Here is a 20,668-nt window from a genome sequence, read left to right on the forward strand (position 1 = left end):
ATTCAAGAAATATTCAATAAATGTTCAATGTTTTGATGATATGGACCAGAAAAAAATAGTTCACACTTTGATAAATAAGCATGAGGTTTCAGAAAAAGATTTATTATTATTGATACTTAATAGAATTTGATTTTGGTCTTTAAGAAATACAGTAGTATCATCAGCTAGTTATATTTTCAATTCTTTACCAAATATAGAGATACCTTTTAAACTGGGATTTTGTCAAATATTAATTGATAACAATTCAACAGCTAGAAGAAAAAGAAATGGGGCAACCTTGTCGCACTCCTCTATCACAATTAAAGCGTTTAGTAGTTTCAAAGCCAACCAAAACTGAGGAGTTAATGACATTATAAAGCATTCTCACCATGTTGATAAAAGTAAATACAAAACGCTAAGAGATTTAAAGGATTAGTTCACTTTCAAATTAAAATTTTCTGATAATTTACTCACCACCATGTCATCCAAGATGTTCATGTCTTTCTTTCTTCAGTCGAAATGAAATTAAGGTTTTTGATGAAATCATTTAAGTTTTTTTTTTTTTTTTCATATAGTGGACTTCAATGGAGTCCAAACAGTTGAAGGTCAAAATTACTGTTTATAGTGATCCCAGATGAGAAATAAAGGTCTTATGTAGAGAAACCATCGCTCATTTTCTAAAAAATAAATAAATAAATAAAAATTGTATATATATTAACCATAAATGCTCATCTTGAACTAGCTCTCTTCTTCTCTATTAGAATTCCAGCAGTGTAGACACTGCTAAGTATATTACTGCCCTCCACAGGTCAAAGTTAAAACTAAATTGTCATATACAATATTCAAGTGCAAGTATATAACCATTAGTTCAAACTTAATATATATATATATATATATATATATATATATATATATATATATATATATATATATATATATATATATATATATATATATATATATTTTTTTTTTTTTTTTTTTTTTTTGTGAAAATGAGCAATGATTTCTCTAGATAAGACTGGGTTCCTCGTCTGGGATTGTGTAGAATGCTTTGAAGCTGCAAAGAAACTGTAATTTTGACCTTCAACCATTGGTCAACTATATGGAGAAAAATCCTGGAATGATTTCATCAAAAACCTTAATTTCTTTTCAACTGAAGAAAGAAAGACATGAACATTTTGGATGACATGGGGGTGAGTAAATGATCAGGAAATTTTAATTTGAATGTGAACTAATCCTTTAAATCTCTAAATCTCTTAAACTAATCCGTTAAGCAAAAATTGGTGTTCTAAAGAGTCATCCATCAATGAATCTTGATTCTCTCTACAACAATTCTGAGAATTTCAACCATCTATAAAATAATCTTTCATACAGTTTCATACAGGTAGGCCTATTTTCCTTACAAATGCATCATTTATGTTGTTTGAAATGTTATGGGCTTATATTTTATAAATACGAAACTCACAGACAGAAGGCTGCTTTAAGTTTTACAGTAAATGCCCATGTGTTGTTTGTGAAGAGCGCTCGTGCAAGTGGCTGTGTGCGACTCCGTGTAAGTGGTTAAATGTACTCAAAATGCTTTTATGACGCAAAATTAATGTAAACACAGTCAATTAGATGTCTTCAGGAAGTAAGCAGACAGGGCAAAATCATCTTATATTTCAAAAGAGATCTGTGCATTAGTGTGAATGCAGCTTATTAGATCTTCCGCTGTCTATGATGACATCAGTAATAATCCAACAACCGTAGGGCTAAAAAAGAGAAAAATCCATTACAGCTTTTGAATGGAAAACGTACAAATACTCTTAAATACTAAAAGCTATTCTTTGTTTATTGCTTTTAATATTTCATTGTTCCTCCTTATTATTATTTATTAGGCTACTTGCTTTTATGTTTTGAAGCTGTTTATAGCCTAGATTTAAAAATCTTAACATACAGTTATATTTTTTAACTAGTAATTATTTAAAAAGTACTTATAATTACAGAGACTATGTATTAAATTAAAATAATAATAATAATAAGGTTACACAACTAATTAATAATAATAATAATTAAAAAAAAAGTGGATCAAGAATCATTTTGGAATCGGATAGTGACTCCCAGAATCAGAATCGGATCGGATTGTGAGGTGCCTAAAGATTCCCACCCCTAGTCTTCATCAGTTTTAGGGATCAGAGAAATAAGACCCTGCTTCATTGTGGGAATCATCTCTTCTTTTTTAATACACTTCTCTTTTAACAAACTATGTAGATGTTGTTTCAATTTTTGCATCATTAATGCCTGAAAACTTATCATGAATACTCAAAAGAAGATTTCGTAAAAGGAGTATACAAAGGTTGAGATCTGAGACCTGAATCTGTACATAAAACAACTTTAATATTTAAGTCAGAGAGAGAGATGTCTTTGTCCGATGTCTATTCTCTAGAGCAAAAAAGTAATTAGTGTTTCTTTCACACTGCTCAATCCATTTTGCTATAGAGTGTATAAAAGCTCCTTTTACAGTTTCTGTGTACGTATTTTCAATCTGCAATTGACGTGCTCAATTCTGCCTCATCATCTTTACTGGGATTTTCCTTCTACATTAACACACCTAATCTATGAATGAGTTCTGATTCTTGTTTTATTCTCTTTTAATTTGTTTACTTCTATTAACAGCAAGGTCTCTAACTTTAAATTTAAAGAACTCCCAACTAGAGCCAAGGTCTCCTTCAGTATTACTAAACATAGAATTAGCCAGCTGAATTACACTATCATTAAAATTGGTGTCTTCCAAAAGACAATTGTTAAATTTCCAATAACTCCTTGTTCTATTTAACTTTCTATATTGTGCAAGATCCAAAGAAATTAACATGTGGTCAGTAAACAGGCCAAATTGACGATTAACAGCATGGACATCTTTCAAAATGTTCTTAACAATCGAACGCAGATCCTCATTCTTGGTTTCAGGAACCCCATGCACCTTTAAAAACAAACTGTACCGCTCAAGCGGCTCAATCTGAGATTTGACATCTTTGTCTGAAGATTTAAGTTCCGTAATGTCTCTTGCAATTCTGCATCTTCTCCAAGTGCTCATTAACATCAGAAACAAACTTCTACACTACCACAGACAGGTTGTCATTGGCTTTTGTTGTAGCATCAGTTGAGTCCTCGATGGAGATTGGCTTTTGGAAAGTAGCATCTTGTTTTAGAAACAGTGCTTGAATGGCATTTCAAAATGTCTGCGATATCCCCGCTTGTTTCAGACTTCTTTTTAGATTTTTTAGAAGGAGGACTTTTTGCAAGTAGCTGGAAAAGGCATCGCTAAACAAAGATTGAGATCATGTTTCGTATCACCTGATGCAGGAGGGTCAGCAAGCACAGCGAACCTGTTCAGGCAAGCGTCAGAGATTAGTTTAACTTCGGCGCCAATCTTGACATCCATAGCTTTTGAAAAACCAAGTCTCTTTCTTCCCATTTAGCAAAATTCGATGCAAATCAATGCATAATTTTCACATAGAAGACCGTATAGTTTATATGAAGAATTAAAATAAACTGATTGATCACATTACTACCACAACTGTCAGGGCTAAATATTACACGTCCGTCCTCCATGACACCATCTTGGCCCATGTTTCTGGAGGAACTGGAGCTTCTAACAATAGCTGCAGTTACCCATCGGCCATTGGCTCTTTTATTAAGAAGGAGGGACTTATTCAGACGTTGTACTTTCTCCCATTCATAGAATACAATTACACCATATATATAAAGTCTTTGCTTCAACATTGAAATCATACAGTAGTTTTAGCGATTTTATGTTTCAAATGCAGTTTCGCCCTAAGGTGAATATATAGAACAGAATACACATGTTCTAGAGAGGATGTACATTGTATATGTCATGGATAAATAGTCTCTCTCCCGTCATGTTTCTGGTAGGGAGAGCGAGGACCACCAGGGCTGAATGGAACTCAGGGACACAACGGTTGCTGTGGAAACAGAGGAATCAAGGTAATGTAACGGGATTATCATGTGAATTAGATGTGAATTAGAATTATGTGTTAAGAGTGACTGAATCTGCCGCCCCGATCACGAATTGTACATGTTCAACATGTTGAATAGCAGAAATCCTGATGTGTGGGGAGAAGTAATTTCCATTAATTTTCTGTCAAAATCCTTCCAAACACTATCATCACAATTCGTCCACCATGTTTATTCTGAAGTCTCAAGAGATTTTGCGAGACTTCCTGTGTTCACAGTCGGGACTCTGGTGTGTGGTGTGTTGTCTTTGTCACATCACGGTACACCACACACTATTGGAGCAAACAGTTAAATCTAGGACTTTTTGTCCTCATGTTTGTGGTCTCTCACATTTTAAGTTAAATGAGATTGTGTTTTACAGCTGTGATGAATAAAGGAAATGTTTTAAAATCTCATTTCTATAGGGCCAGCGAGGCTACAATGGAAATAAAGTGAGTAATAAGTCGTTTACTGCCTGTTAGGTCTATTATTGCTCCGACTTAAACAATTACTGTTTGGACAAAAATATAAGCAGGAAAAGATAAAAAATAATTTTCTAAAGTGCTTTCTGAGTATCTTTGGCTTGTTTTTGAGTTTTTGAAAAATAAACAGCTTACAAGATATTTTCATGAGAAGCAAAAATTGCATGAGATATTAAGAGTTTTTATAGAATGTTTGCAGTGCAGTCAATGTTTGTTAAAGCATTTTTTGGTATGATTTTTTTCAAACATCTGATGTTATATTAAGGGTCATTAATAAGTACAGACTCTAAGATTTATTTTTTCAGTGGTTGTTGATTACTTCCCTAAACATGAATGTAAGTGTGTGTGACCCTTTGACCTCTGACTGACAGGGAGAAGATGGGGAGGACGGGCTGGATGAAGTGGATGGAGAACAGGTTATTTCTCTACTTTGCATTCACAGTACCTTAAATAAATATGATGAATGTTCCATTAATTAATCTATATTAAAACACTGGATGAATGTATTCCATTCAAACTGCGAAATTGTTTTAAAAAAATTAAATTACAGAATTAAGTTAGAAAAACTCTAGGTTGTAAACTCTAGAACAATAAAAAGGAATGCAAGAAAGACCACAATACACAAATTTAATTAATCAGGGTTCCTAGAAAGTTTGGAAAAGTATGGAATTTGATTTGAGTAATTTCTAGGTCTATGAAAAAAGCTTTGTGAAAAAAGCTTGAAAAAATGTATGAGTATGAAAAAACCTTTGTGTTTCCCCTAATTGGTTTTGTAAAATCTAAAATTAAGAATTTCTACAAAAAAAAAAAAAAGAAAGAAAGAAAAAAGTATCATACAAGCAGAGTGATTTTATAGCAAAAGTTTAGCCATAGCTTAGTGATTTTCGAACACGACTGAACAAATTCAATGTGCAAATTTTAATTATGCATAAAATTGTGGTTACTAATGTAACCTTGGTTCCCTGAGATAACGTGAACAAGCATTGTGCCAGTTACTGAGGAAAACTTAGTTTTTCGAAGAATACTGAAGTCTAATTGGTTCTCATCTGTGCACCTGCACAGACAATTGGCATTTTAGCCAGCCAAAATGGCCGGGGCCGACTGCCTATTTAAGTCGTGCTGAATGACATATCATCAGAATCTTTTGACCCAAGGCAAAGCAAGGAAATTTTATTTGTATAGCACATTTCATACACAATGGTAATTCAAAGTGCTTTACATAAAGAAGAATAATACAAATAGAACATAAGGAATAGAAATAACAGTAAAGACAGAGAATTTTGCTATCTGGATGGATGAGCTAGGAAGTCTTAGGGAGTTTTTGTTGTTGTTGTTGTTGTTGTTGTCCGTCAGAGTGGACCTAAATGGATATATCCATCAGAGCAGATCAGAATGGATCTTCCTCACACGACAGGACTGCTACCTGTTAAGGCACTTCAAACTGATAAACAAAGCTTCAATCTACCCTTTTGCCAAGACGCCTCAAACTGCACCACACAGCCCTAATCCCCCTTCCGGAGATATCTATGCAATGCAGTTCAAATTTCCCCTTTGGAAAGTGTCCTGACTGTAATCCAGAGATATCTTAACCATTCACCACAGCTCAAATTTCCCCATTGTTTGTCCCCTTATCCACATTTACCAAATTTTAACCTAATCACAAATACTTTCTTTCTAATTCTCCCAGGTCTATCAACCAGACAGCAATATTTAAAATGCATCAAAAGTTAGAAATAACAAGATGATACATAAAAGATATAAAATACATTAAAAATGAAATAAAAACAGGAAAAGGAATTATAAGATTAAAAAAATAATAAAATCAAATGCAAACAGTTCGGACATAGCAAATTGCTCAATCAGCAAATGCATAGATAAAAAGATGTGTTTTGATTCTGGATTTTAATGTAGCTACTGTTGGAGCAAACCTGATCTCTTCTGGAAGCTGGTTCCAGCTGCGGCTGGCGTAACAGCTGAAAGCAGACTCTCCTTGCTTTGAGTGAACCCATGGTATTTCTAAGTGACTTGATCCTGATGATCTGAGTGATCTGTTAGGTTTATATTCTATGAGCATATCTGCAATGTATTGAGGTCCTAGGCCATGGAGTGATTTATAAACAAGTAACCCTACTTTAAAATCAATTCTAAATGCAACTGGAAGCCGGTGCAAGGACCTGAGGAAAGGTGTGATGTGTTCATATTTTCTGGATCTGCTCAGAATCCTGGCAGCAGCGTTTTGTACGAACTGGGAAGACCAGTGAGGAGCCCATTACAATAATCCACCCTGCTGGTGATGAAAGCATGAACAAGTTTATCTAAGTCTTGACTGGAGACAAAGCATCTAATTCATGTAATATTTTTGAGATAATAATATGCTGATTTAGTTACTGTCTTTACATGGCTACTGAAACTCAGGTCTGACACCAAAATCACACCAAGATTCCTGTCTTGATTTTTAGTTTTTTGACCCCTGGAGTCAAAGTATGTGTTCACTTTGAGAACATCATCTTTGCTTCCAAACACAATGACTTCAGTTTTGTTTAACTGAAGGAAGTTTAGGCACATCCAATTTTTAATTTCATCAATGCACTGGCACAGGGAGTCAATGGGGCTGTAGTCATTAGGTGATAGGGCTAGGTAAATCTGGGTGTCATCTGCATAGCTGTGATATGCAATTTGTTTCTTTCTCATTATTTGGCTCAGTGGCAGCATATAAAGGTTGAACAGGAGGGGTGCGAGAATTGAACCTTGAGGGACTCAGCATGTCATTGATGTCCACTCAGACTTATGGTCACCGATACTCACATAATAACCTCTCCCTTCTAAGTATGACCTGAACCATTTAAGGACCATCCCAGAAAGCCCAACCAGTTTTCCAGCCTGTCAAGAAGTATGTTGTGATCGACAGTGTCAAATGCAGCACTGGGGTTAAGTAGAACCAGCACTGTTAATTTACCCGTATCTGTGTTTAGGCGAATATCATTTATTATCTTTATGAGTGCTGTCTCTGTGCTGTGATGCGGTCGGAAACCAGATTGAAAGTTGTCAAAGAATCCATTCAAGCTTAAGAACTTTTTCAGCTGATTGAAAACAACATTTTCATTGATCTTGACTATGAAAGGAAGATTTGAGATTGGCCTGTAGTTGCTCAATATGGTGTTATCCAGATTGCTCTTTTTCAGGAGGGGCTTAACAACTGCAGTTTTCAGGGATTTTGGAAAAGTCCCAGAGAGAAGTGAGGCGTTTACCACTTCTAGGAGATTTGCTTCTAAACAGTTAAACATGCTTTTGAAAAAAGATGCGGGAAGTTTGTCAAGGGTGCAGGTTGATGATTTAAGGTGCTGTACTGTTTCTTCCAAAATTTTACCATCAATTGCTTCGAAAACAGACCCAATTCAATAGCGCTGTGCTACTAGCGCAGAACGGAAGGCCATCTTGCTAGCATGTAGCCCAGGGGCGCTTGTAAAAACTGGCAACGGTGAGAGGCGAGGACCAGCCGGTTGCCGCACAGATGTTCCCCAATAAACACTCCACTAGATCAGGAGTCAGCAACCTATGGCACCCGTGCCAGTGTTGGAGGGGTAATTGCTGGCACGTGAGCAAATGCAAGAGAGGTGTATGTATTTCATTCAGATAAAGTACCTCGTACCTGTATACAGATCTACATTTTGAGGTAATAATTCCTCATAGTAACAGAACTTGTTTTATTAAGTTATGAGTTATAAATACTATTAAAATGTGAGAATTATCTGCGCAAGTCAATGAAAGCGCACACCTCTAATTAATGCGAGCACTGCGCATCATGCACACACCCTGACTGACAATTTACAGCTTGTCCACTGTGCTTGTTCACCAGGATGCCCACCACACACCAGCTTATTGGTGGAGAGGAGACAGAGTGATGAAGCCAGTCAGTATATGGGGATAATAAGAAGGCCATGGTGGACAGAGGCCAATGGGCAAATTTGGCCAGGTTGCCGGTGTTTCTTCCCTACTCTTTTTGAAAGGCATCCTGGGATTTTTAATTACCACAGAGAGTCAGGACCTCAGTTTAATGTCTCATCTGAAGGATGCTGCTTTTTGACAGTATAGTGTCCCTATCACTATACTGGGGTGTTAGGACCCACACAGACCACAGGGTGAGCACCCCCTGCTGGCCTCACTAAAACCTCTTCCAGCAGCAACCTACATTTCCCAGGAGGTCTCCCATCCAGGTACTGACCAGGCTCAACCCTGCTTAGCTTAGGTGGGCAATCAGCCTTGGGCTACAGGGTGATATGGCTGCTGGCAATGACCAAGTCGTTTCTCCCAAATTGCCCCTCCCGCTTGGGAAAGGAGGTCCCTTCTCAACGGGATTGGCCATAGAGCTGCTGATAGCAGTTGAACCATCCCCGAAAACTACGGTTGATTCTGCCAGAATGGTGCCACGAGTAAAATCAAGCTTCTATCCTCCCTGACTGAGTTGATGACCTGAAGGAGCAGAGCTACCGGGGGAAGGAATAAAGGTACAGAGGGTGTCACCTGTGGGCTAATGTGTCTTTTTCCTTTGAGAAGAAAATTGGGCAGTGGGAGTTCTGTTTCGATGCAAAGAGATCCACATCTGCTCGTCTGAAGATGCTCCTGTTCATGTGAACGGTCTGGGAGTGGAGCCTCCACTCCCCCGGGATGGTCTGTTTCAGGACAGCATATCTGCTCCTGTGTTCATGGAGCCCAGCATGTGCACTTCTCTCCAGAGGACCAGGGCTTAGATGCAGCCATGGGTCACCCTGATAATTTAGGTGACCCTCGTGCCATGCTTGTGATGGGATGCGGGTCTTCAATCAGTCGTGTAGTGGCTGCGTATGTATTAGGCCCAAAAGAACTACTGAGGAGGCTGCCATGAGGCCCAATAGCTTTTTAAATGTTTTGAGGGGAAGGATGTTCCCAATTCTGAATGATGCCACTAACCTCTGAATCTTCAGAGAGTGCTCCTGCAAGATCCAGGCCCCCATTTGGGCCGAGTCGAGGACTGTCCCCAGGAACGAGATTCGTTGGCTGGGGGACAGTGAGCTTATGCTTAGATTGTGATGAGGGTCTATCTGGATGTGAAAGTATTCATCCTTCAGATCCACTGAGAAAAAACAATCCACTGATGGCACCCCGGGTGCAGGAACCATTTGTCGAGGTGACTGTGGGCAGGCTCTTCCGGGCATCACCTGGCTCCTTAGGCATGCGGGATATGTGCCAACATGAGCTCACTTACTCCCATCCGCTCAGCCCCACAACTCCACAGTTTCTTCCTGTCAGGCTCCTGAGAGGGAGAGAATGGTGAAGCAGGAGGCACTGCATGAAAAGAGATGTATGTGGTCCCGTAAACCCGTACAAAATTACAAAATTCTCATTGGGAGATTTTTCAAACTGTAATACTAATTTTTAGTATTTTTATAAGTACAACATTCCCTCTTTCAATGTAAGTCTATCAGTATTTTTTGACTTTTATATCATTCACCAAGTGAAATTCATAGTTTGACTGCTTTTCCTCAGCAAACTGCATGATTTGATGAAGCCATAAGTATAAGAAAATAGTAACAGTATAAATAAATGTTTTGAGGAATATCAATACAGTGCTTCCTTGTAAACACTGCAATAAATGAAACCCAATATAAGTGACCGATGAAACTGCAAGCACTGCATTGTCACTGAATGAGTTATTGAGTCTCTATTTCTGTTGTGTGCAGGGCGATGCTGGTCTCCCTGGGCTTCCAGGACCTAAAGGAGACCCGGGCAGTGCTGTAACTACACAATCATGCACTGTTTTGTTTCATCACAGATGTCTGCTTATTACTGTTAATATAAGCAGGAATAAAATGTAAAAATAACTCCTCACTAGCTCATGTTATTTTTGTCTTTCAGGGTGTGAAGGGTTTCAAAGGGAGTCCTGGAACTAAGGGACACAGCGGTCTAAGAGGAGATCCTGTAAGGTGTTCCTGTGTGTTTATGGTAGTTGTTTTTTAATGTGTAAACAACCTGACTTGATTTTTTCTGTATATTATTCGGTTTACATTACAGGGCACACCAGGAATAGACAACAATATTCCAGGTCCAAAAGGCGAGAGAGGAGATACTGGGCTCCCGGTGAGGGTCCTTTTTTCTCTCCTTATGGAAGATGTTAGCACGATTTGTTTGTGTGAGAGCGACCGATGTTTCTGTTTCAGTAGTGATCTGCTTCAAGTCAGATGTTGTGTAATTACGTTCGTCCTGTGTGATTGTATAAACACACTACTGTAAAATCCTCCTTTATAGGCTCCTTTTATAGGCTGCCAAAGTTAACATGTTTACTTTTGTGATAATATGTGTTTAGTGTTGTTAATTTTAACACCACTAACACATTTCAGCAATTTGAAATGGACACACTTGTACTGATCCTCTGAAATCTCTTACCTTCTTGGCTGATGTTACCAATAGTCCTCACTTGACTGTTTTCAATGAAAAATTTCAAATTAAGAACTTTAATAAAAGAGGAGGATCAGGTGATCAAGTATCAGAAACATATCAGATTTAGAACCACATTATTCAGCATGTTACAAGAATATGATGTCTAACTGTTATCAGTAAAAGTGTGTTATGACTGTGTTTTCTTGTCAGGGTGAACAGGGGCCTCTTGGACCCCCAGGCAGACCTGGAGATAAGGGGGATCCTGTGAGTATTACCTGTACTGGTATACTAGTACTGTGGTAACTTCTAATCTATAACTACAGCTTTTGTACTACTCAAGAGTCACTCATTCCTTGTGTGATTGGTTGATAATCATGCTAATACATTTGCACACAATATTACATAGCATTTACATGTGTTGCAGGAAGATTTAGGTAGTAGATACTAAGGTTCAAAAGATCACCTTTATAAAAATGGTATACTTTTATTCAACAAGGATGCATTAAATTGATTAAAAATTATAGTGAACACATTTGTTATATTACAAAAGATATTAAAGGATCCTGAGAAAAGATCCCAGATTGCAGTTTCATGCACTTTTATTAAGCAGTACAACTGTGATAATAGTAATATAAAAAGGTTTCTTGCCAAACCAGCATATTACAATGATTTCCGAAGGTTCATGTGACCCTGGAGACTAGAGTAATGCTGAAAATGGAGCTTTGGCATTACTTATACAATTACATTTTAAAATACAGTATCTCACAGAAGTGAGTACACCCCTCACATTTTTGTAAATATTTTATTATATCTTTTCATGTGACAACACTGAAGAAATGAAACTTTGCTACAATGTGTAGTAGTGAGTGTACAGCTTATATAACAGTGTAAATTTGCTGTTCCTTCAAAATAACTCAACAGACAGCCATTAATGTCTAAACCACTGGCCACAAAAGTAAGTATACCCCTAAGTAAAAATGACCAAATTTGGCCCAAAGTGTCAATATTTTGTGTGGCCACCATTATTTTCCAGCACCGCCTTAACCCTCTTGGGCATGGAGATCACCAGAGCTTCACAGGTTGCCACTCGAGTCCTCTTCCACTCCTCCATGAAGACATGACGGAGCTGGTGGATGTTTGAGACCTTCTATTTGAGGATGCCCCACAGATGCTCAATAGGGTTTAGGTCTGGAGACATGCTTGGCCAGTCCATCACCTTTACCCTCAGCTTCTTTAGCAAGGCAGTGGTCATCTTGGAGGTGTGTTAGGGGTCGTTATCATGTTGGAATACTGCCCTGCGGCCCAGTCTCTGAAGGGAGGGGATCATGCTCTGCTCATTCATGGTTCCCTCAATGAACTGTAGCTCCCCAGTGCCGGCAGCACTCATGCAGCCCCAGACCATGACACTCCCAACACCATGCTTGACTGTAGGCAAGACACAGTTGTCTTTGTACTCCTCACCTGGTTGCCACCACACGTGCTTGACACCTTCTGAAACAAATAAGTTTATCTTGGTCTCATCAGACCACAAGACATGGTTCTGGTAATCCATATCCTTAGTCTGCTTGTCTTCAGCAAACTGTTTGCGGGCTTTCTTGTGCATCATCTTTAGAACAGGCTTGCTTCTAGGACGACAGCCATGCAGTCCAATTTGATGCAGTGCGCGGCGTATGGTCTGAGCACTGACAGGCTGACCCCCAACCCCTTCAACCTCTGCAGCAATGCTATCAGCTCTCATACGTCTATTTCCCAAACAAAACCTCTGGATATGACGCTGAGCACGTGCACTCAACTTCTTTGGTCGACCATGGCGAGGCCTGTTCTGAGTGGAACCTGTCCTGTTAAACCTCTGTATGGTCTTGGCCCTGTGCTGCAGCTCAGTTTCAGGGTCTTGGCAATCTTCTTGTAGCCTACGCCATCTTTATGTAGAGCAACAATTCTTTTTTTCAGATCCTCAGAGGGTTCTTTGCCATGCGGTGCCATGTTGAACTTCTAGTGACCAGTATGAGAGAGCGAGAGCGATAACACCAAATTTAACACACCTGCTCCCCATTCACACCTGTTTGGATATTTTCACTTAAGGGTGTACTCACTTTTGTGGCCAGCGGTTTACACATGAATGGCTTTGTGTTGAGTTATTTTGAGGGGACAGCAAATTTACACTGTTATACAAACTGTTCACTCACTACATTGTAGCAAAGTGTAATTTCTTCAGTATTGTCACATGAAAAGATATAATAAAATATTTACAAACATGTGAGGGGTGTACTCAATTCTGTGAGATATTGTATATCAAAATAGAAAACAATTCTTTCACAATATTACCATTTTTTTCACTGCATTTTTGACCAAATGCAGGCTTTAAACATTAAAATATCTTAAAGGTGGTTGAAAGTTTCCTCATATCCTGATAGCAATCACTATGTTAAACGGTATAATTTATAAATTTTATAAATATATATCGTCTGTGGAAGATGTAGGACCATAAAATATTCATTCAATTATTATATTCAGTCCAAATTTAATAATACAATGCCCTACCTGCCTGTCAGCATGTGTTTGTACATACTCTTGCACACCCTGTTCGCACAGACATCACACGTCATCAACACGTTTCAGGCTAAGCAGTTTATACAGACAGACCTCAGTCACGGAGCACTGAGCAATCTGCTGCAGTCAGGTACAAGCTCTCTAAGTTGTTTACATTCATTATTATTGTTATGTTATGTGCTTTGACACAAGAGGTAGTTTAACGCTGTCTCCTGTGAGCAGCTGTGTGTGTTTCTTCATGTGTTTTGGAGGAGGCATAGCCTTGGACGGCAATTTGCAGAGGGATCGTATGCTTTCAGTGCTAGCAGGCTAATGTTAGCATTTCCCAGCTCACCTACTGCACCTTTAGTGATCAGAAACTTTTGAATGCTACCTGTGTTTTGTACCACGATGGTCATGATTTGTACATCTGACATGTGGTGTGAGATATTTAATATTTTCTGCCTCAATATCCTTCATAAGAAGAGAAAATGAGTTAAATAAGTGTAAATAATGTGTAAATAAATGTAATCCTTCAGATAACTTCTCAGTGTATTTTGGCAGGGTGCTCCAGGAAGAAAAGGTTCACAAGGATCCCAGGTAATGTAGCATAAAGCACATACATAGAATTTTGTTCTATTTCATTCTAATTTTTATTTTTTTATTTTATTTTTTTTAAAATCTGTTCTATTCTACTTGGTTATATTTTAATTTAATCTATTTCATTATTTTTTTCTTTCTTTTTGATTTTTTTTTTTTTTTTATTCTAATCTACTCTTAATTATAACTGGTGATTATAACAGATTCTGGTGTTTATTATATATATTCTTGTATCTGGCATGGAATCAACGCCATCATTAACACCAGACCCTTCAGCTCCACCCACCTGATCAACCTCTCCAGAATTCTAACTCCTGCTTGCTATCTGCATCCTGCAAATAAATACTTGTTCGACTGAGTTACCTGGTGTGTCTCATTTTGTATGCTGACAGAAGACCAGACCTACCAACATGCAGCAAGACGCTGAAGCAAGCGAAAAAATGTCAGCCAGATCCCGATGCTCCACATATGGTGTTTGCATCAGGAGCCAATGCCATTTCTGGTGTTGGAAGGTTCCACTGCAGATATTATCTTGGGATGTCCATGGATGACACAACATGCACTGCGGGTGAACTGGAATACTGGGAAAATTACTCAGTGGAGTGAGTATAGTGCTGACTACTGTCTTTCCTCTGTCAAGAAATGATTCAAGGCTTCACCTGTCCAGCAAATCACAATTAACTCCTCCACCATTGAGAGTCCTGAATTCACCATCAGACCTGAAATTCCCCATGAGTACTGGGCATTCCAAGATGTATTCTGTAAGCAGTTGGTTACGGAATTACCACCTCATCGGCCATGGGACTGTGCAATAGACCTGCTGTCTGGGGCAACCTTACCCAAAGTGGAAATTTACCCCTTGTCCATCCCGGAGCAGAAGGCCATGGTGAAATGCATCAATGAGGCACTCAAGCAGAAGTTCAAAAGACCATCAATCTTTTTTGTTGGCAAGAAGAACAGAGGCTTGAGGACACATATTGATTACCACACTCTGAATGCCCAAACCATCTGCTACCCACTTCGTCTGGTCTCAGTCTCCCTGGAACCATTGCGGGGAGCTTGCATCTTCACCAAACTGGACCTGCAGAGTGTATACAACCTCATTAGAATTTGTGATGGTGATGAGTGGAAAACCGCCTTCATAGCACCAGCAGGCCACTATGAATATCTATACCTATGGCCTATCCAACTCACCCTCTGTATTCTAGGCATTCATGAATGAGCTGTTCCTGGAGTTCCTCCATTGCTTTGTCATCTACATCAACGAAATCCTCATCTACTCCTGGAACCTGGCCGAACATTGCCAACACATGACGCAGGTCCTCCAGAAGCTGAGAAAAACACCACCTTTATCTCAAGCTGGAGTTCCACCGCGACACCATCCATTTCCTTGGGTATGTCATCACTGAACAAGGTATGCAAATGGACCAGAGGAAGGTAGATGCCGTCTGAAACTGGCCACAACCCACCACAATCAAGCATTTCTCATTATCGCAGCGGCATGGTGATCCTCCAGTCCTCCATCCATGTGTCTTCTTCTCGAGAACACAGTCCCCGGCGGAGCGGAACTATGACATCAGTAACTGTTAGCTATTGGCAATTAAACTGGAAGAGTTGAGACACTGGCTGGAGGGAGCTAAACATCAGATCGAGGTGATAACTGTTCATTGCAATATTGAATATCTCTGAGAAGCCAAGAGGTTGAACCCATGTCAAGTACGTTGGGTGCTGTTCTTCTCATGGTTCAATTTCATTGTTACTCAACACCTAAGGATTAAAAACATCAAGGTAAATGCCCTCTCACTTGCATCATCCCGAACCAGATCTTTCACCACCCGATCCAATACTCCCTCCAGCCATCATCGTGAGTCCCATCCAGTGGTCAATGGACGATGGGCGACAAATTGCCGAAACCACACTCTCTGAAACGTCTCCGCTGGGAGGTCCTGAGGGACAGCTACGTACCATCAGCCTTATGCCTCTCCCTCATGGACACCCAGGCAGCCAGCGAACCCTCTCGCTCCTCCATAACAAGTACTGGTGGTCTGAAACCCAGGATGTCTCCCGATATATCGAAGCATGTTCAGTCTGTGCCATCTCACAAACTCCCCGTCATTTTCCTGCAGGCAAGTTGGAACCTCTGCTCATTCCTAATCATCCATGGTTACATATTGGTATAGACTTTGCCACGGGTTTAGCATCTTCAGAATCCTACACATGCATTCTGGTTATCGTAGACCAATTTTCAAAAGCCTGCAAACTCATCCCCTTAAGAGGTCTATGCACAGCACTTATACAGCACCGCTGAATCACTATTTCAACTAGTCTTTTGTCACTTCAGATTGACAGAAACATGGTATACAACCGTGGACCCCAATTTATCTCCTGAGTCTGCTGCTGGGTATCTCCGTCAGCCTCTCATCTGGATACCACCCTCAAACCAACAGCCAGACTGAACATAAGATCCAGGAAATCGTACGATACCTGCAGTCCTACTCCCACCAACACTAGCACAACTGAGGTTGTTTCCTTCCCTGGGCAGAGTATGCGCAGAACTCCCTCTGTCAAACCACCACTAGACTAACACTGTTTCAGTGCATGCTCGGCTACCAGCCTCCCCTGTTTCCATGGTCAGGGGAGCCATTGGACCTCCCTGCAGTTAAATACTGGTTTCAGGAAAGCGGGAAGGTATGGGACTCAACTCATGTCCATCTCCAGCATGCAGTATGAAAACACAAGAGCCAGGCCGATGCCCAATTACTGCCACTCCAGCTTGAAAAAAAGGTCTGGCTCTCAACCAGGGATATCCATCTTCATCTGCGCTGTGGATACCATCCTGGACTCCTGACGACGGGGCGTTTGGCTCGAGTACATGGTTGAATGGGAAGGTTATGGCCCAAAGGAAAGATTGTGGTCGTAATGACATCCTAGATCCCTCACTACTAGAGGACGTACACACCAGTCACCAGAATCGTCCTGCTTTTAGAGGTCGAGGCCCCAGTCTTCGAGAGCCACCATAGAGGTGGAGGGTACTTTCATGGGATCAACGCCATCATTAATACCAGACCCTTCAGCTCCACCCACTTGCTCAGCCTCACCAGAAGTTAAGTAATGTTCAACTTACCTGACTACTCACCTGAGTTACTTACCTGTGTGGACCCCTGTTATCTTCAACCTTCATCATCCGTCATATTCCATGAAGCTAAGTCTGCTTATATTATTGAATGAACACTCACCTGTTTCTCCTGCTTGCTGTCTGCATCCTGCAAATAAATACCTGTTACCAGTGTTGTCTCCTTCGTTATGCTGACAGTATCTCGATTTGATGTTGTGTTATTATTATTAACAACTGTGTAATTATGTAATCTATTCCATTTTTAAATTGTATTCTGTTCTTCTCAGTTCTGTACTAATATACTATTCAATTATGTTTTTAAATAAGTCTATTATTTTCTGATATTCTATTCTCTATTCTGTTCTGTTTTTTCCAGTACAATATGTCTGTTCATTTCTGCTGTGATAATGTGTGGTAATGTGTGTATCCATATAGGGTGAATCTTTAAATAAAAAAGGAGAAGCTGGACAGCCAGGGCCTCCTGGTTACCCTGGACCAGTGGTGAGATCTGGGACTGTTCACACTCATTTAAAAAGAAACGAAAGATTTCAGATGTTAGTGATTGAATTTATGTGTTGTGTTATGCCTCTCTGATCTTTTTTTCCCAGGGACCACCAGGTATAAATGGGTCTCGAGGAGAAGATGGTCATTCAGGTGTACCTGGAATTCCAGTGTGTATTTGAATGTTTAATCTAGATGCATGTTCATGTATTACCCTTAGAGCATAAAAAATATTTGATATAGAACACAGAAAGAAGAATACAATGAATATTAAGAGAATTGTCTGTGTTTTCATAGGGTCCCTTTGGCCCTCCTGGAGCTAAAGGTTCAAAGGGAGGTCGAGGACCCAGAGGGCCAAGGGTATGAAAAACTGATGCATACATGTTCTTCCTTCTTCTTCCTTCTGATGCATAAATCTTCTTCCTTCTTTCTCTTTTCCTGACTCTAGAAAAGTGTGTAATATAGCTGTTTGTGAATATAAAATGTCTGCAAAGTTTTAAAGATCAAAGTGCACGCACAATTAAGTTATTGTCTTCTAAAAGAAAGAATAGATTCTGAACTGCTAAAATGAGTCGTCTGTGATTCCATTCTTCCAAAACAAAATTAAGAACCTTTACAATAGCATAATAGGGGCACTTCAAACTTTCACTTTAAACACAAATAACCAGAAATATAAGTGATAGTTACAGATCTGAATACCAAAAGCATTGCAAAGTTTGACTGGCTTTTATTTAGCCAAATTCATAGCTGGTTAGTGTAAAGTATATTATGTAATACTGCCATTACCATATGATGTTGTAGAGCAAATTTGTGCTCCTCTTTTCTCAAGTGTGCCTGCTTGTGTTTAGGGTCTACCGGGTGACACAGGGATCAAGGGAGCGCTGGGGCCAGAGGGATTCGAAGGGCCTCCGGTCAGTTGGTGCATTGGTGCATTTTTTACTTGAAAATATTAAAATGTCCATCAAAATCATATGGAATAATTTGGTGTGACTTTCCAATTTAATGTATGACTCCATGTAAACAGGGACAAGATGGAAGAGATGGGTATGGACCTGCTGGGCCCAAAGGACACAAGGTACCTGTGATAAATTGTAAATCTCCTAAAATCGTTATTAATTTTGTGTCCCAAATCAATGTCAAGCATACATAACATAAACCAGCACACATTTGGACTCTCTCACTGTAGTGTCTCATTGGCCCAGTTTGCGAGCCCAAGTTTATTTGTATAGTGCATTTCCCACACACCATTAGTTTCAGTTTGGCTTTAAATAAATTTGTTTAGGCTTGGCGTCTATAATGCATGTTGTTCAAAATGAATGCCACTATAATTTGTTATGCTTTTTTCATTTTTTTTTCTTCTTAATACCTTTAAATTGAACTGATTTGTTGTAGAGTGAGGTAAACTAAAGACATGTGTTTATAATGTTTGTAAACATTTTATTTATTTTATTTCTGAATGTAGTAATAAAATGTGACTTGCACAACAATGCGACTTATAGTCAAGTGTGACTTATTTTCATGGAGATAAAAGTAACTTGTTTTCTCTCTCAATTTCCTTTGTGTGCTTTTATGAATATTCATTTAACAGAATAAATTTGCTTTTAGGGAAACAATGGATACTTTGGCCTCCCTGGTTTGCAGGTGCGTTAAAGCTCATCACTGGGAATTTTATGTACTTGTGTAAATGATGATGATAATAATAATAATTTTAAATTACTATAACATAACATTATTAATAACAGGGTGAGGATGGTACCAAAGGATCCAGTGGAAGTAAAGGACACAAAGGTTATCGAGGAACACGGGTACAACTTCATTTAATTTTCTTTTTGCTCATTTATTAACCTTTTGAAAAGTTAATGTCCAGCAAAGCAATCATGTTATTTGTCAATCATGTTAAAGTATGTGCACAGTAACTGTCACGATCACGTCTGTTCCTGTTTTTCCCATGATCCTCCATTGCTTATTACCTGCACTCACTTCACAATCACTCCACACTAATCACCACACCCAGCTGCCACACATTACCTGGACTATAAAAGACTCATACACACACCACCTCACCGTGAAGTCTTGATGCCTCTGTGTACAATTCCAAGCGTTTATCTTGTCTGCCTGTCTGTTTCCCGTCTACGATCCTGTGCCGCCTGTCCTGACCTTTGCCTTGTCTGCTGTTCTGTGAGTGATATCTGCCTGCCTCGACCTACTGCCTGTACCCTGACTACGATTCCGTCTGTTCCTTGCTGTACCTGTTTGCTGTAATCTGACCCCTGCCTGTACGACCACGCTCACATTTAATAAAGCTTGCATATGGATCTTACCATGAGTCCCGAATCGTTACAGTAACATATAGAGAAGGTTCTGTATGTATGCAATATGCTATAAAGTTTATGCAGTTATGCTGTGTTATGTATTGATGTGATCAGGGGAACAGTGGTCGTCCGGGCATGCCAGGTGCTCCAGGAGAAAACGGGATGGAAGGACACAGGGTCAATCATTTGCAAACACTTTCTAATATATTCAATAAATATTGATTTAATTCACAAAATGATGTAAATCGGGTATACTGATGTTTTACTTTAACTCAATTTTATTTTTAGGGTGAGAAAGGACTTCCTGGGATCAATCCGATGCCTGTAGGTTCCTATAACTATAAATGAACTTTAAACCGTATTCAAGAACTAGGTTCAAAAAATTTCATTGTTTTCTTTCTGACCTCCTTTTCTGCCTCTCAACATTAAGGAATGTGACCTGGTCAAATACATACGCAAGAATTGTGGTAAGCTCAGAGCACCTAATATCCGACGAATACCAAGCAGAATGACTAGTGATTTTTAGACATTAAGATTATTTCATTGAAATATTGTATTTGTCTCTCCATGATCTCTTAGGCTTGCCATTTAACTTGTTAAACCTTGAAATCATCAATTTTATCTTTCATTTTGTGTCTCCACAGCTTGCTGCGCTGGTATGCTTTGCCTTATATTTTAACTACATTTTAATGCCTCATTTATCAATAACTTTTATAATCTTTTACAACTACAAACCTTTTACA

The 20,668-nt window shown here is 39.2% G+C and overlaps 1 protein-coding gene across 1 annotated transcript in view; it reads left to right on the plus strand.

The window, feature by feature from the left end:
- LOC137020424 (collagen alpha-6(VI) chain-like) overlaps window positions 1-20,604 on the plus strand; it is a 54,027-nt gene extending 33,423 nt beyond the window's left edge. The window contains exons 10-28 of the mRNA XM_067385939.1: window positions 3,892-3,963; window positions 4,398-4,424; window positions 4,826-4,870; window positions 10,172-10,225; window positions 10,347-10,409; window positions 10,503-10,568; window positions 11,079-11,132; window positions 13,962-13,997; window positions 17,548-17,613; window positions 17,721-17,783; window positions 17,911-17,973; window positions 18,462-18,524; window positions 18,638-18,688; window positions 19,219-19,254; window positions 19,356-19,418; window positions 20,040-20,102; window positions 20,214-20,249; window positions 20,356-20,392; window positions 20,570-20,604. Coding sequence (XP_067242040.1) covers window positions 3,892-3,963; window positions 4,398-4,424; window positions 4,826-4,870; window positions 10,172-10,225; window positions 10,347-10,409; window positions 10,503-10,568; window positions 11,079-11,132; window positions 13,962-13,997; window positions 17,548-17,613; window positions 17,721-17,783; window positions 17,911-17,973; window positions 18,462-18,524; window positions 18,638-18,688; window positions 19,219-19,254; window positions 19,356-19,418; window positions 20,040-20,102; window positions 20,214-20,249; window positions 20,356-20,392; window positions 20,570-20,604 — 993 coding nt within the window. The remainder of the gene's footprint in view (window positions 1-3,891; window positions 3,964-4,397; window positions 4,425-4,825; window positions 4,871-10,171; window positions 10,226-10,346; window positions 10,410-10,502; window positions 10,569-11,078; window positions 11,133-13,961; window positions 13,998-17,547; window positions 17,614-17,720; window positions 17,784-17,910; window positions 17,974-18,461; window positions 18,525-18,637; window positions 18,689-19,218; window positions 19,255-19,355; window positions 19,419-20,039; window positions 20,103-20,213; window positions 20,250-20,355; window positions 20,393-20,569) is intronic.
- Window positions 20,605-20,668: the final 64 nt, after the last annotated feature.

Source organism: Chanodichthys erythropterus, chromosome 5, assembly GCF_024489055.1.
Source record: "Chanodichthys erythropterus isolate Z2021 chromosome 5, ASM2448905v1, whole genome shotgun sequence".
Classification (NCBI taxonomy): Eukaryota; Metazoa; Chordata; class Actinopteri; order Cypriniformes; family Xenocyprididae; genus Chanodichthys; species Chanodichthys erythropterus.